The 12,323-nt window shown below is 42.0% G+C and overlaps 1 protein-coding gene across 1 annotated transcript in view; it reads right to left on the reverse strand.

The window, feature by feature from the left end:
* REEP2 (receptor accessory protein 2) overlaps nt 1–12,323 on the reverse strand; it is a 30,912-nt gene extending 18,589 nt beyond the window's left edge. The window contains exons 1-2 of the mRNA XM_048489875.1: nt 12,129–12,323; nt 11,458–11,530 (exon numbers count right to left, since the gene is read on the reverse strand). Of these exons, the coding sequence (XP_048345832.1) occupies nt 11,458–11,530; nt 12,129–12,160 (105 nt within the window). The 5' untranslated portion in view covers nt 12,161–12,323. The remainder of the gene's footprint in view (nt 1–11,457; nt 11,531–12,128) is intronic.

The raw sequence follows: 12,323 nt of genomic DNA on the forward strand, positions 1-12,323 counted from the left end.
ACAGAGACTTCAGAAGATTCAGATCAAGAGAAATAGAGCAACACAAAAATGGGGCGGGGGGCGACTGGACTGGATGATAAAGATTGCAAATATCTGACATGGAATATGAAAGGAGATAATGCACCACAGAAGAGGATAATTTTTTTCATCATCTCAAAAAACTTAAACAAAGTATAATTTGTTTACCAGAAACACACTTTAGAAAAAAGGATGTAAAATATTTGTCTGAGAAACCTTTAGATGAAGAATTTATTCCAGACAGTATTAAAAAGAAAAACAGAGTGGTATCATACATCAAAACACATTTAGATCCCAAAGTAGTATTGTCTGATGACCAAAGGAGATATGTGGCGGGCAGGGGAGTTCATTTGCTTGGAGTTAATACTATGGTGTTGGGCATCTCTGCTCCAAACAAAGACAAAAGATTATTTTATAAACATCTTACTGATAAGCTTATAGAATTTTCATATGAAAATTGGTGCCTGATGGGGGATTGGAATAGTGTGACATTTCCACAAATGAACAGATTTTCAGAAAACAATATTAAAAATACATAAGGTGATTTGCCAAAAGCTTTTTTGATATGGTGGACATTTTGAATTTGGTTGACATATGGAGGCAAAAAAAAAAGGAAATCCGTCTCAGAAAGACATAGATCTTTCTCAATAATAGATATAATGTCAGTTTCTAGGGTTTTCATTTCATTTTATAATTTTTATTCTTGCAAATATTGTGGAATGGTCAAATAGGTTTCTTCCATGCTGTCATAATTTCAGTTTCACATCTCAAAGGATATTTTCAGGCTCTACAAGGTATACAATAATCAATGCAGCTAATCAGGGGCATATCTACAGAAAAAGGTACCTGGGGCAAGTTCTCAAATTGCGGCTCCCAATCATCTGACACCTATTTTTTTAAATAAGTGTATCATATCAGCTCAAAAATACATGGAGCTCAGGGTAGCACACCCAGCTCTCCCTGATCCATTTTCACCTTCACACCAATCCTTCATGACAGAGTGGGAACTTGAAACTGGGAATCCTAGATTCTAGTACAACCTATTTTCCTCTTCAGCAACTTCTGACTGATCTGCCTATCATCCCCCAAACTTCTGACTGATTCACCTCTCTCACCCTCAACTTCTGGACCTGCCTCTCCTTTCCCAACTTTTGGATCCCCCCCGCCCCCACACACACTTTTGGATCTGGAATCAGGCAATGGCAAAGAACTTCTGAATGCTTCTTGCCCTGTGCCTCGATCATTTGGGGCCACCATAGGCCAGATGGATGAGGAGATGACATGGTGACTGGCATTGGCAACAAGGTTGGGCAAAATCCCAGTCTGGCTGTATTTACACCCACAGCTCCCACAGTGTCCCTGTTTGACCAGATAGAGTCATCCCCAATCAGAACAGCAGGAGCAGGAGCACAGTAGTGGTTGCCACCTGCCTGGCAACTGGCACAGCCCCATGCCTCTACACCCAACCCAGTTGCCAATCCCATGCCCAGCATGCAGGACAGGTGGAAGGTGGACCACCCATGGAGGGACCAGGACACAGTGGAGGAAGGGGCAGAGGAAAAGAGTGAACCCAACACACTCTTCTGGCACTCAAAAGCTTGTGGGAAAAGAACTTCGCAAGGGCTGCGTCACCAGCAGCTCACATCCTTTCTGCATGGGGGTGAGGTGGGGGTGGCTTCTCTCCTCCACTTCTCTGCTGAGGCCCAGCCATCTTGCACCCAGCCAGGCACAGCAAGCTGAGGCATCCAGCCAGCCAAGTACAGAAACTGGGAAGGAATCTAGGGTGGCAGCTCTGAGCTGTGTTGCACCCAAAGCAACACCTGGGGTGTTGCCCCCTCTGTCCCCCCATAAATACACATCTGCAGCTGATGCTAGTGATACCATACACTATAAATTTTCTTCTACTTCATTTATGATAAAGCATTGGTTTCCAAAACTGTATGCTGAGGAACTTTAGACTTTCTAAGTGCTCTTCAGTAAGATCAGTAATGTCTGACAAGCACCCAGTTTTCTCTCCATAGTCAAACTTTCACTACAATGTGCAGTCAACAAAGGAATTTTAAACATACCCAAGGGTGCATAATCTGTTTATGCAGGCCAACCATCTGAATTTCAGTATTGCCCTGAATGAACGGCATGTATACCTGAGTATGCCCCTGAATCCTCTGTGAAGACTGAGATTTGATATCATATGTTCGATTTAAAATCAGATGTTGCCCAGCTAATGAGGTGAGAGCCACCACAGACCACGCATGTGAATGGACAGTCAAGCATAAACACTCTTGCAATGTGGCAGCCTCAGAAGGCTTTCCTCAGATGAGCAAAGTTATTATGTTGGAGCATGGAAGGAGTGGCAATTGTGCAGGTATGAGGGTCAAAAGTTGTTAAAAATCTTGTATATGATTACTTGAACCAATAGCTGATTGGTAACCAACGGATATCTTAGAATGGAAGTGTGTTGCATGTTCCACCCAGGACCTGACAGTAACTGAGCTACTGCATTCCGCCCCCACTGGAGTCTCCAAGTTATCTTTAATGGCTGGCCTATGTAAAATACATTGCAATAGTCTAGCACAATCCTATGTAGTTATTCCAGCATAAGTCATTTAACTTCAGTGGATTTAGAGTGTACAGCTTTGCAAAGACAGGCTCTGAATTTAGAATATTTACATACGTTATTTTTATTCAATATTTGTTCTTTTGTGCAGATTGGTGAAATAAAAGGAGGGTGGAGAATATAAAAAATAACACGTATAAGAATGGGAGAACACATAGGAATGAAGCAAGGGGAAGGAAATTACTACTGGTCTAACTTTTGAATCCTAACCCTTACATATAGCTTTACCAGACGATAGAAAATTCTTGTAATGGTAACCTGGCCCAGGGCTAGTTTTATTTTAGCAACAGATCTGAATTAGCAACAGCCTGGCTTATGACAGTTCCAGCTGCTGATATAAATGTAACAAAACTGGACAGAACATCCTTTATTTTAGTTGCACACAAAAACTACTTATGATATATCAAGTGAAGGTCAGAGAGATATGAAAAGATATTCATAGAACAGTGAAAATTCTGTTATGTTTTTCAACCCTGTCCTTGACTCTTTGACTCCACCCTCTCAAATCTCTCAAACTCGTAAAGAGCCAAGGGCAGTTCAGCAAAATGCATGTCTTTCTGTAGAGGAAAGAAGGGTGCGGGGAGCAGGAAAAAAATCAGGAACAGGAGTGCAGCAGGAAAAAAATCTGTTTACTGCTTCAAGCATTATTACAGTGCCATACTCTGTATGTATGTATAACACTCTTAGGTTACTTACAGGGACAGTATAGGATTTCATGGGCTCTGTGACAACTTAGTGTCTGTCTGAACATGTTGCTGACCCAATAGTATGGAAGGTTACATTCAGGATCTGATCTCTTTTTTTTAAGATGAAAATGATCAATAGGTGAAGAAACTGATAAAGATTATGACTGCCATGAATAGATAACCATCTGCTTACAACTGGACTTTTAGATTCTTTTTGATCCTATTTGTGTGGGAGGGGGGAGGAAGTCAATAGAATGGCCAATATTTCAAGGCTGCTGCATCCAGCTGGTTTCCAGACTACCTTAGGCAATTCCTTTAACTGATCTGGCCAGCTGTCCTATCAACACCCTACCCACTTGGTTGGCATGGTAAGTACATCCCCTTTTCCAATTACACACACTTCCCAGTAGTTTCTGGGAAAGCTGCAAGCAATGAAGCAGCTGGAAATACAGCTGAAGCCGCCTTGAATCACAAGGAAAGGTGGGGTATAAATGTTTTAATTAATAATAAAAATAAATAGAAGAATATTTTCAAGTGCTACTATACAATGCAACTTAAGTTCTATGTGGAAAAAAATCAATTGTATCCATTCTGAGTTAATCACCACGGATCAAATTCTACGATGCCTGAACAGAAATATCCTCATAAAAGTAGATTTGTCCACATTTCCACTCCCCAACAGGAGCCTCTTTTGATGCATAAGCAGACATCAAAGAAAACCGCATGAACAAAAATGCACACAGGACAGAGCGCTGTAGTGAGGAGAAAGCAGGAGAAATTACCACTCTTTTCTACTTGCCACCTTGCCAATCCTGATTGGACAGAAAAACAACCAAAAAAAAGTTTTAAGTAAATAAATAAATTGCAAATGCAAAGGAACTCCACCCAGACACATGCAAATGCACCTCACCTCCCTGCTACCTGTGAGGTGGGAAAATCATATACCCCACCTCACAATCATTCCATTAGGAGAAATGCATTTTCCTGTGACATGCTTCTGAAGACGCCAGCCATGTATGTGAGCAAAACGTTAGGAACAAAAACTACCAGACCACGGCCACACAGTCCAGAAAACCCACAACAACCAAATAAAAAATAGTTTGCTAGCAGTGCTATCAGTTTCCCTCTTGAACTGTATCCATGATGGCTGACAGTAAAAAGCCGGGAAGTTAAGGCATTCATGTATTCGATGTAATCTATAGAAATATATAGTATTATCTGTGAAAAGAAGTAGTAGTGAAACTGAAGAAGCTATCCCTGGATTCTCAGCAGTTAAGCAATTAAAGGTCTGTGTTAAAACTTCATTTTTGGCCAAAGCTGAGCAAGATAAGCAAGCAAGGAAGAAATCCTGCTGGATAAGACCATACTGTCCCTGAATGAATATTTCCATGTCCTCTGAAATGGCTTAAACCACAGGTGTCAAACTCGCAGCCCTCCAGATGTTATGGACTATAGTTCCCATCATCCCCTGCTCTCTCTGTTTCTCTCTCTATATAACATAGTTCCCATCATCCCCTGCTCTCTCTGTTTCTCTCTCTATATAAAAAAAACTCACTTGGTATTTATGTCTCTATTATCAGCGAACCTTTCAAGTTATGGTGAGTCCCAATTTCATTTTACACAGTTTCCCAGCATCCTCAGGGCATCTGAAAATCACTATTTTGTAATTTGCCCTCATCCCTTTCTGCCCCTACAAAAGGATACTTTTTCCAAACTGTCCCCCAGCACCCTCAGAGCCTGCATGCAAATGAGCCTTCTTCTCATTGGCTCCTACTTTCAGTTTTGCCTCATGAAGGGGGGGAGGGAGAAAACTGGCGAAAGGGCTAGGATGCAGCCAGCAGGGACAGTAGAGAAGAGATCATGCATGCCCTTCTGAAAATCGAACTGGTAAGTTTTAGAAGAAAATATGACTTTCTACTTTCAGTTTTACAAAGACTTCACCTGGGGGGGAGGGGTGCTAATCAAAACAAAAGCTAGTTTGTGGCTTTTACCTGTTATCTTCCAGCATTAGCACAGTATGATATCTGTGAATTGCATTTCCACAAGATCTTTAATGCATTGTACAGGTATGTGGGTCAAAAATGCATTGAATATGAAAATAATCCCTTTATGGTTTAGCACTTTAAAACTGCATTATGCAAACAGCACACAGGCAGCATGAATTTTGGAGATTCAGAATCTGAAGAGTTTACAAAATAATCTCATAAATGCTAGAATGCATCCAGCCATGAAACAATTGAACCTGCAAAATTTTAATTAGTAGTTTTTTAATATTATGCATAAGCAATATATTTTAAAAATGTATGCATGTATGCATGTATGTGATATAAGTGTTGCATACTTGATTCCACTTGAAAAAGATCTATCTTTAAACCTTCCAGTCTTTCCCCTTGCTGTTTTAGTTGCCTATGGCTATTTTGCTTTTGGCCAAAGGGCAAAATTATATGCTTTTGGCATACAATTTTATAATACCTCTCTCTCTCAAAGTGTCTCTCAAAGTAAGTGAATAATGTGGTTTTTCACTATAGATAGTGGAATGAATTTAAGATATGTAATAGTTAGCTAAGGAGTGCAAGTCATATTGTTCCAACCTCCAGGTGGTGGCTGGAGATCTCCTGGAATTACAAATGATTTCCAGGTATAGAGATCAGTTCACCAGGAGACAATGGCAACTTTGTATGGTAGATTCTGCATTGCACTCCACTGAAGTCTGTCCTCTCTCTGAACCCCCCTTCCTCAGGTTTCACCTTGAAAATCTCCAGGTATTTCCCAGTCTGGAGCAGGCAACCCTAGTTCTGGACAGTGTAGGATGTTTTAATAATAGCGATGTCTTCAATGTTTGTGATGTCTAAATTGTAAACAAAGGAGCCTAGAAGAAAGAGAAGGGGACACAAACACATAGCTGTTCCTAATTTCTCTGCATCTGGGATTGTAGAGTGATGTTTAGGAATGCTTGGAGTAAACTCCCCACAGTAAACTCCCTGAGGTTCAACAAAAAGCATAGAGGCCAAAATCTGATGTTGCCTCTTGGCACAGGTATTCAGAGGTTTACTGCCCCTGAATGTGGAAGTTCTGCACAGTTTCAGCACCCGAGACAGATTTTTCAAGAGCAAGTCAAGAAAGTAGATTCTGAGTTTGTGCCCAAGCAGCCCACAGCAGCTTCTGCCCTTGGCTACCCAGGCTGGTGAATGCTCACCATATAAATTTAAATGAATACATAAGCACCCCTACCCCCCATCCCCACTCTCTCTGGGAAGAACCTTTCTGTCATTCAGGGGTTACTTTGGGTTGTACCCTTAGCAATTAGAGGATGAATCTGTAGTGCTTGGAGTTCTTGTAGATACAAGTGTGAAATAGGCATTCAGAGGAAGAGATGGAAATTTAGGCTTGCTTGTACTGTGGCTTATTTGGGCAGGTTTGACATTAATCCAAATTGGCTATTATTTCTGGCAATGCTTGGGAAAAATGCAAAGGAATGAGTGGAGGGTAACAAAATATTATTCACAGCAGTAATAAAACATTTTGAAAGCATTTTAAGTCATACGACACTTAAAATACTTTAAAGTGTTATAATAGTTGTTAAACATTATGAAAGCATTTTGAAAATTTTGTCAAATTTTTTTATCTCTGCTTTGTGCCATGGACCATTGTTGTGTTCAAATTTGTGAGTTGAGACATGTTCTATAATGTGATGGTGGCTTTGAAATGAGCTGGTACAAAAATCGTTCTTTGGTTGTAGTGGGGGAGGATGGCCTTGAGTCATGGTGGGGGAGGGTGGCTGCCCATTTGGTGGGGGGGAGCGCAAAACTCAGATTTTGCCAAGGGCTCCATTTTTCCTAGCTATGTGTCTGATTATTCCCATTTATTAATAAGTCCAGAGCCCAGTGGCTCTGAGGCCATCTAAACTTGTGTTCAGGGGGATCCCAATACTGTGGACAGTTTTGGAATTTTGAGAAGGTTAGTGGACACAACTCATAAAATGACTGCCATGGGAGGCAGCTGCAAAAGACTGGGGAAGATAGAGTGCGGGAAAAGTAAGTGGACATCAGGAGAACCACCGATAGACACCATGTTGATCTAGATACTGCAGAATGCTGACAGCATCATGGCCATGGTAGGTACCACATAGTGAGCTCTCAAAAATGTAGTTCTATATGTATCCTGTTGCACATTATTGGCTGGGAGGTCTCTGTATGTAAAAGGGTGATACTTTTTTTCCAGCAGAGACATTTAAGTTATGAAACTCCCCCTTCAACAACAAAGCCCATCTATACTACAGGCTAGCTTATATAAAAACAACTTCATTTTGCCAAATATAATCAGTTCAATGCATAGTGACTCTTACTGTTGATATGTTTGATGATCTTATCTTATCTTATTTATTTATTTATAATTAGTTTTATATACCGCCCCTCCCCCGAAGGGCTCTGGGCGGTGAACAACACAATAAAACAATAGTTACAATAAAAACCCCATTAAAACAACAATCAATAATATTATATTGGCAGATTGGCAGATAATCTAACAGATTGTTTTAATGTTGACATGATATTTAACAACTGTATTTTATTACTTTGTGAATTACACTGAGACCTTTTGGTGAAAACCAGAATTTAAGAAACAAATAACCTTAATGTGTCTCCATTTGAGATAAAAGTAGAGAATAAATGATTTTAAAATATATATACAAAATATCACTCATAAAAAATGAGCACATACAAAAGGAGTGCCTGCTCTTCTTTTTGTACTATTTCTGATCTCTGAACACAGTAAAGACATGTTAATGAGACATCAATACCATGATAACTAAAACTGGTTTTGTGATGGTAGACACCAATATTGAATACTGGCACCTTTTTCATGCCTCTCCCAAGTCCTGATCGTTATGTGCTGGCCCTCATCCCCCACCCAGAAAAAGGACGAGCAGAAGTAGGGCGAAAGCAGGTGGGCACAGAACTTCCTATGAGGACATGCAGGGACCTGAGCTACCACCAAGGTGAATTCACATACCTTGGGCACCATGAGGTGAGAGCCTGTTATTTGCGCATATGGACCAGGTTGAGCATGAAGTTTTGCAAACACTGAACCACCATGCCTGAACTGGATGTGAAGAAGCAGCCCAGCCACTGTCAACCTGTGAGCTGGTTGAGAAGTCACCTGTTCTCTTCCTTCCACCATTATGGAACAGGGGCAGGAAGGATGACAATAGGCCAGCTGACAGGGAGAGTCACCAAGGCCCCAGGCAGGCAAAAAGCAACTGCTGCCCTGCAAACTGGTTGGGCACAGAGCCCAGCAAAGGAGCTGGCAGGTCACCTTCTCCACTGCTTTTCCTCCCATCTGTGGTGAAAACACAGATTCTGAGGATTAGATTCATTTAATACCTATAGCTCTCCACCAGTAAAGAAGTAGAGATGCCCCCTAAAAACTCTGCACACTGGAACCCAACTAGCCCTGAATACTTCACTTCCTGGAGATGATTCATAAATCTTCCTGGTCAAGATATTCAAAAGCAAGCAATGTTATAGTTTTCCTACAACTGAAATTTATAAAAAATTGTGAACATCCCAATATTAGTTTACTCAAGGTCAGTTAACTTGTTTCGTAAGGAAAGCATTTTCTTTATTTTAAACAGAGAAGCATACAGCAGTAAAATGAAGGATGAACAAGTAAAAGCACAAACACTATTCTTAAATTTGATCTGTCCCTTCTCTCATTTATTGGTCTTCCAATTGGTCTTCATATATCTCTAAAATACCACTTTCCATTCTCCCAACTGAGAGAGGGGGAAAGATTCTTAAATGTAAGGATGTGTCACTGGCAACCAAGATCAAATTAATGTATGCCATAGTATTCCCTATTACTATGCGTGGGTGTGAATGCTGGACAATGAACAAAGCTAACAGGAAGAAAGTAGATTCTCTGAAATGTGGTATCAGAAGATAGTGTTAAAAATATTGTGGACTGCCAAAAATAAATGAGAGCGAGTGAGTTCTGGATCAAATTAAGTCTGAACTGTCCCTAGAAATTAAAATGACTAAACCAAGGCTTTTGTATGTTGATGACATTATGAGAAGACAGGAATCACTGGAAAAGACAATAATGCTAGGAAAAGTTCAGGGCAGCAGGAAGGAAGGAAGACTCAACATAAGATGAATGGACTGTATAAAGGAATTCAGTGTTTAGTTTGCAAGACCTGAGAAGGATGTTAATGATAGAATATTTTGGAGTACACTGACTCATAGATTTGCCATGAGTCAGAAGCGACTTGATGACACTTAACACACACACAGGCTTCCTCCCCAAAGATCTGAACTGTATTGCCTGAGCACTGAATCCTAAATACATTGTTGGGAATTTTCACAACTGATAGCTAGCAGTGTCGTTGAATTTTTATTTATTTACATATTGCTATTACATGTTTTTAAGAAACGGCAAATCCTGCATTGATAGCATCACTTGTGAAAATGTTCTAATATTCTAGGTGGAAACAACAGTGTAACTTCTGTTAAATGCCAATCTGTGGAATCCCATTTCTAAAGAAGATTGGTACTGCCCCTACAGATTTTCTGGTCCTGACTGAAGACTTGCCCAGAAGTCCTTTGGACTGAATTAAATTCTGAGGGTGTCACTGTTGTTCAAATTCCTAGCTGTTGCAATATTACTGCTTGATTTTTAATGTTTTGAATTTATGAGGTAACATTTTAGTCAATTTAGATTTAACAATTGGATTATTGGCTTGTTCAAGTATTGAGTAATCTAAGAATCATATGTGTTTTGTGTAATATGAGGCTGCTCACATTTTATCTTCTTGATCACCTTGAGGACCCTATCAGAAGGAAAGACCAATGACAAACCACTTCAAAACATCTCTTGCCTTGAAAACCCTACAGGGTTGCCATTAGTCAGCTGTGACTTGGCAGCAAAAAAAATCCTCAAATAAATGGGAACCACTGAAAGCTGTAACAGAAGCAGTGGCAGAGGGCCAAGGGGACGTAGGGTGCGTCGTGCACCTGGAGCACGCCTGGGGCGCAAAATAGCCCCCTGGCCCTCTCCTTCACGCACGGAGTCACTGCGGCTCATTACACATACTCCTTCGTCTCCTCTTTCTCGACACTCACGACATTTCTTTTCTTTTTGTAGTACTTTTTGAGGCTGAAAAAAGTGGCCTAGTTACAGTTCAAGGGAAAAACTGCCTGAGGAACTACAGTTCCCAGGAGACCTTGGGGCTAACAAGGTCTCCTGGGAAGTATAGTTCGTCAGGTAGCTTTCTCCTTGAACTGTAAATAGGCTGCGTTTTTCAGCCTCAAAAAGTACTACAAAAAGAAAAGGAACGTAGGTAAGTATGGGAAGGGGGTTGGGTGTGTGGTGTGTGTGTCACTGGGGCAGCCTGGGGTACGGGGGCGTATGGAAACACCAAAAGTAACTGTGCACCGGGCGCAGTTTGGTCTAGCTACGCCTCTGAACAGAAGTGAAGAGTATTTTAACTACATTAAAAACTTTTAAGCCTCTCACATTTCCTTTATTTATTTTTTAAATAAATATGAATATGAATATTTTTGAATGTGCAAAAATCTACTTTTAAAAACTGATTGCAAATTCGTCTTCATTCATGTTTCAACCTCCTTGAGCTTTGTGTGACCTATCATTAGAAGAGCTTTATTGATTTTTCAGTCCAGGCTTCACTAGCTGTAGCCTTTACAGCCAATTAAATCAGAGAAGTGGTGACATCACCAAGGATATGTAAGTGATAAAAAAAAATGGTTATGAAGTCCCTTGCAAAATACCCTAAGGAGCTTCACAAGGAATTTTCACATGTGATGCTTAGATCATTTGGGACTTACAAAGATCTGCAATACAACTGTTAAACCTAAATTGAATAGGGCGTGCATTGAGTTTGCCTTCTGCTACTATATCGAGATAAACAACATTTGCAAAACAACATGCAAGATGCTAAAATGTGTTTTTAATATTGTATCCGAAAAGTATCTCAGAAACCACAGCATTGTTTTGGAAACACAACCCCAGCTTTATCTACCTATATGCAATCTATATGCTCATCTCCAGGGTGGCAGGGTAGTATTTGAAGGAAACAGGATGGTCTTTAAAGCAAGGGCGTGGTACCTTGCTCACACTTACATATTCCTTCACATTTTTCGTCTTCACGGCCTTGTAGGAAGAATAGGCAGGGTACAATGTGCCAAAGACCAAGCTGGAAGAAGAGGAAAACGGGGGCAGGGGTGGGGGAAGAGAAGCCTGTGAGATTTTGCAGGGCTGGGTTACAGACCATATAAATCTACGCTTCTTCTACAGAGCCAGGCCTCTTCTCCTCCTGGCAGCCACGCGGGCAGGCCCCGCTAGCGACACAGGATCCTTCCTTCTCCACACCTGAAGCCGCCCTTCCTTCCTTCCTTCCTTCCCTTGCAGCCAGGCTGATGATGCATCCCAAAGGCCGTTAGGCGGCAGCCACAGGCAGTCCAAAGCCATGAAAGGGGGCTAGGGGGCCAGGTGGGGCAGCGCCGGTGTCCAGCCTTTTCCCGTTACCTGTGACAATCGGGGGTGGGCTGGGCGACGGTGGGGATGACAGTAGGGATGATCTCTGACATAGTTAATCCACCAGCGCAGGGCCCTGAAGGGCAACGGGCAGGGAGAGGAGCTGAGCGCTCAGAGGGGGACACCACCGCCCCCCCCCCACCGTCGTGACGGAACCCCGGTTAGAGGCCCCCCCCCACCCCATACCCATCTTCATCCCGTTGCCTAGCAACCGGCACGGAGACGGCCTCCCCCGCCCTCCGCTCCGGCGCGCTTACACCACCAGTCGAGAGATGATCCAGGACACCATGGCGAGGCCGAGGCTCCTCCGGTGGCCAGCGGGGACGAGGGTGGCGGCTTCGGCCACTGGCAACAGCGAGGAAAAGAAGATCACTCTTAAAGGGCAGGTTTCTGCAGCAAGCGAGGCCCCGCCCCGATTCCTTAAAGGGGAGGAGCCTCCGGCGACTCGGCGG

The sequence above is a fragment of the Sphaerodactylus townsendi genome, linkage group LG03 (assembly GCF_021028975.2).
Source record: "Sphaerodactylus townsendi isolate TG3544 linkage group LG03, MPM_Stown_v2.3, whole genome shotgun sequence".
In the NCBI taxonomy this organism is placed as follows: domain Eukaryota; kingdom Metazoa; phylum Chordata; class Lepidosauria; order Squamata; family Sphaerodactylidae; genus Sphaerodactylus; species Sphaerodactylus townsendi.